Genomic DNA, 4,163 nt, shown 5'->3' on the forward strand with positions numbered 1-4,163 from the left:
AAACATTTGGTTGAAAAATTACTTGGGGGGGGGGGGGGGGGGGAGATATACAGGTCATGTAAGATGTGATGTAGAACGGCTGTAAATCACATGGTACAGTATGCCTGTCATCTTGGAGATCACTGTCCAACGTCCTTGTCCATTATTCCCCCAAAATGATATGTGCAACATCAGATTTATACCATTATACCATAAACATCACCTGTGCTAATATTACCAATGGTTGAGTTTTCTTCGGTATTCAATACTATTTCTGTATTCACAGTTGTTATATTCTAATGAAATGTATATCTTTAAAGTTGTTTACCTCGGGCAAGACAGTATAGTTTAATGTATTGAGTGTAGATCTAGGGATTTACTCAGTGGTATACAGATTCCACTCTGTCGGCGACAGGGCACTCAGGCTATGGTTGGTGATGTAAGGGGATTAAAGTCAAACTCACACATGAGACGAGTAGTGAGTATAGCACCATGCCCTGTCTGTAGAATATAACACTATCCCAGTCTAAACCACAATAGTACCCATCTCAAAAGCAGTCCCTGTGAACTTCACTTTCATGACTTATATTAAATGTTTTAATTTATACCATCTTTCCCCAAAAGGATTAATCCAGATCATGGCGTTGGCAGAAATTCCTCCGATTTTAGTCACCCGGGCCATCAGTGATCAGCCATGCCCTTCACAGCGCCATCCCAACGTCGGAGGACTCTCTTGGCTTAGCCCGCTTGGAGACCAATCGAATCCAGGGACTCAGTGACCAAAACTTGACAGAAAAAACAAAAGTGCTGTCTGAAAATCCCCTGGTAGGATATTCACCCTGTTGAGGCTGATAGTGAGTAGTCGAGCAGTTTGGTGAAGAGCTACAGTAGTAGAGCACTGTCCAGTCCAGCTCTCTACTGCAGTGTTCTAACAGAGGAAAAAGGAGACGTCACCATGTCCACCGAGGGGATGTCTAGAGAGGAGGCAGAGGAGTACCAGAAACAGGTGGTGGAGGAAAAGTAAGTCACTACTACTAGCCCTTATTTTACAGTACTGTAAAAGTCATACAAAGTGGTAATCAAACAACTGCAAAGGATGCTTAGGGTGAAAGGAATGCTTCAAGGTTGGGGTCAATTCCATTTCAATTCAGCCAAATACAAGAAGTAGAGATTGAATTCTTATTCAATTGAAATTAAATGTCAAATAAATGATGCTCCTGAATCTGAGGCCAACCTCATTGGAATGATTGAAATTGACATTTTGTATTAGATTTATTCAATAGCAAGCAAGAGCAGAGCATTTAGTTTGAAACTTTCCCTTTTTTGAAAAATGTTAGCAATTTTTATTATCCTAGGTATGTGAAGTAAAAAAGACAAACAGTTGTAAGGGAGATACAATGGCAATTTACACGTGTAAATGTACCTCTAGTCAAGAGAATTACACTGATAAAAATACAATTAAACATATTTTACAATTTTTATGAAGAATGCTTTACCAAATAGTAGGGGAGTCAAATTGAAGGCAGACTAACCACAATGCAGTCCTATATTACTTCACACCCAGATTATTTCAGAATTACTGTCTGTCTCCAATTGCTGAGAGTGGTGGGATTGACAGTGCTGCCATAATCTGGAGATTAATAAAAAATATATTTATTACTCTGCTGCCCCAGAAACTGAGTCATTTATATTTTTTTGTTTTCTACATTATCTTATTTAGAGCTGACGCCTATGAAATGTGATTGATTGATATGAAAACTGCAATGGCAATTAATAATTATCATTGCACAGAAGCATAGAAACAGATTTGTATCTCTGAAAAAAAGAATGCACATTTTTACACAACCAGCATCACGCAGTGAAAATACAAGCTGTTTACTTTTTTAGAATTTTGTAAGAGTTATATGATCGACTGTTGGACAATATATTAATACGCTTTTATAGGTTTGGTAACATGGTTTCTTTTCTTGTCTGAAAACAGGATGGAGAGAGATTCAGAGTTCTTGGTAAAGAAAGCTGAGAGGGCCACACTGAGAACGTGCTTAAGAGACAAATACAGACTACCAAAGGTAAGACAGTCTCCTGTCATTCTCCTCCATTCTCATGTCATATGAAACAAGAGGAGAAATGCTGATAAATACTTAGATAAAAATGCCCTCAATAGCAAAATGGCCTCAATATAAAAACACCCACATTTGTAATTTCCTGTGAATGACGTAAGGTGATAATCTTATGCAATTTCTCAGTAAACGAGAACACATTCTCACAAGTGAGTAACATGATGCAACAGAGGCTGTGTCGGTCAGTGTCAGAGTGCGTGACTGAGTACATTTACAGGAGCACATGGCCTGCTAGTCAGATAGGCCTGAGTAGAGCCAAGAGATTAAGGCATAAAAAAAGCCCAGTGACCGCAGCTATCCTGCGTTTGAGCCCCAGGCCTGAAATGCCCTGCGTGTATGTGTGTGTGTATGCCATCTATCTCAGAGGCCCTGTCAGGGTCATAGAGGGTCACATGTGATGCTAAGCTGTTTTCTTTAGCTGTTGGACCTAGAGCCAGCAATGTTTTAGGACCACGTGCCCGGATCAGGTGCCTTCCAACCCAAACTCTTACCTGGTCAGGAAATACCTATTATATGTTTTTTAAAAATGGGCCAGGAAGAAAAACTAGAGAATTTAAACATGATAATATTGATACTGTGCCTAGGCATAATAATGTCCTCCTCAGCCAGTCTGAACAGTGATTCCTCTTCAGCCAGTCTGACCAGTGCATTGCTTGCTGTGTTTAGAGTGAACAGGACGCAAACCTGATGGAGTTGGCAGGAGACGACATTGACGTGCCCGAAGAACTACTCAAAATGGTGGATGAGGACGCCACAGAGGAGGAGGAGAAGGACTCTATCCTGGGCCAGATACAGAACCTCCAGAACATGGACATGGACCAGATCAAGGAGAAAGCCTCAGCCACCATGGTTGAGATGAAATCTAAAGCAGAGGAGAAGTGCTCTGTAATGTGATGTGATGAGAGGAAACACTGGTTCAGTTGATCTGAGATTAGTTCCTAAGCACCAAGTTTGACCAAGGATAGGACTTCCATGGTTGGACTTCCCTGAAATATTCTAGCTTTCAAGTATTCTAATCTAGACTGTGGGCTTGGATTTATCCGAAACACATACAGTAGTCCTACTACACAATCTAAATTTAACCAGTCTTAAATTGGTTAATCTGTCAATAGAGGGCCCTCTCTCCTGGAGAGATGACTCTTAATCTGTCTTTCTCAGAAGCTGTGGGGAGGAGGTCAGGGAAAACATCACAGGGATGGCAGTAAAAGTATTTTTGTTGTTGTGGTTAATACGGTTTTCTGTTCTTTTTATATACAGTAAACCTCATGTCTTCTTTGCAAGAAGGTACAATTAAGAGGATGTCATGTCATCACGGTTATAAATGCTCTGAATTGTTTCATGTTAAAAAATACATTCCTCTGAATCTTTGGTAAAGCCTTTGTAAAACAGACCATATGCAATTGGATTTTGTACTTGAGCTCGTTTGTAATAAACATAGAGATGTTTCATAAGAACCCCATGAAAAACAATCCATGTTCAGAGCTGTGGTTTATATAATGAGAGACAATGCCTCCATGTGGATAAAATCATAACATTTTACTGAAAATGCTCTTAAAGTTTCAGGATATATATCTCTCTATAGAATATGAAAGTGGCTGGTTCACAGGCTGACTACACCGATTGCATCGCGTGCACGAGCGTTGCAAAATAAATTTAGAAATCTATATGATTAAATTATTGCACCCACACTGCTCGCGCGTGCCAACAAACGTCTACGTTGCCAAGGGCTAAAGTAGAAGTCAGTTCTATTTGTGACGCAGATCGCGCTGCAAGTCCTGCCTCTCCCATCTCCTCATTGGTTTATAGAAGCAGGTACCCACGTGCCATCTCCTCATTGGTTATAGCCACGTGGTTGACTGAAAGACGAATGAGGTCAGTGGCGGTAATGCACCTAATTTATGAAAGTTGCCAATCGCAATATAAAGTCAAGAGAAGATAAAGCCTAGAAGGAGGAGAGATGACTGGAAACGATTCAGTTGACCGTTTTATGTGTGGATTAATTGTCGGAGTAGAGGACCTTGTGCATTTCAGGTAAAATAACAACTCAATGTTTATATCCCAGGA

General features: G+C 40.3%; 1 protein-coding gene across 1 annotated transcript; it reads left to right on the top strand.

Annotated features, from left to right (window-relative positions):
- The first annotated feature begins 819 nt into the window (after positions 1–819).
- Positions 820–3,521, top strand: LOC111957918 (complexin-4-like). The gene is made up of 3 exons (XM_023979019.2): positions 820–999; positions 1,961–2,048; positions 2,766–3,521. The coding sequence occupies exons 1-3, from the start codon at positions 935–937 to the stop codon at positions 2,991–2,993; spliced, it is 381 nt and encodes a 126-aa protein (XP_023834787.1). The 5' UTR covers positions 820–934; the 3' UTR covers positions 2,994–3,521.
- The last annotated feature ends 642 nt before the right edge of the window (positions 3,522–4,163 follow it).

The sequence above is a fragment of the Salvelinus sp. IW2-2015 genome, linkage group LG33 (assembly GCF_002910315.2).
Source record: "Salvelinus sp. IW2-2015 linkage group LG33, ASM291031v2, whole genome shotgun sequence".
NCBI lineage: Eukaryota > Metazoa > Chordata > Actinopteri > Salmoniformes > Salmonidae > Salvelinus > Salvelinus sp. IW2-2015.

Excerpts from the sequence above, each read along its gene's own strand:
- LOC111957918 (XM_023979019.2), top strand. The coding sequence starts at position 935 with ATGTCCACCGAGGGGATGTCTAGAGAGGAGGCAGAGGAGTACCAGAAA. Across the intron at positions 1,000-1,960 it reads AAACAGGTGGTGGAGGAAAA|GATGGAGAGAGATTCAGAGT; the intron begins GTAAGTCACTAC and ends GTCTGAAAACAG. Across the intron at positions 2,049-2,765 it reads ACAAATACAGACTACCAAAG|AGTGAACAGGACGCAAACCT; the intron begins GTAAGACAGTCT and ends TGCTGTGTTTAG.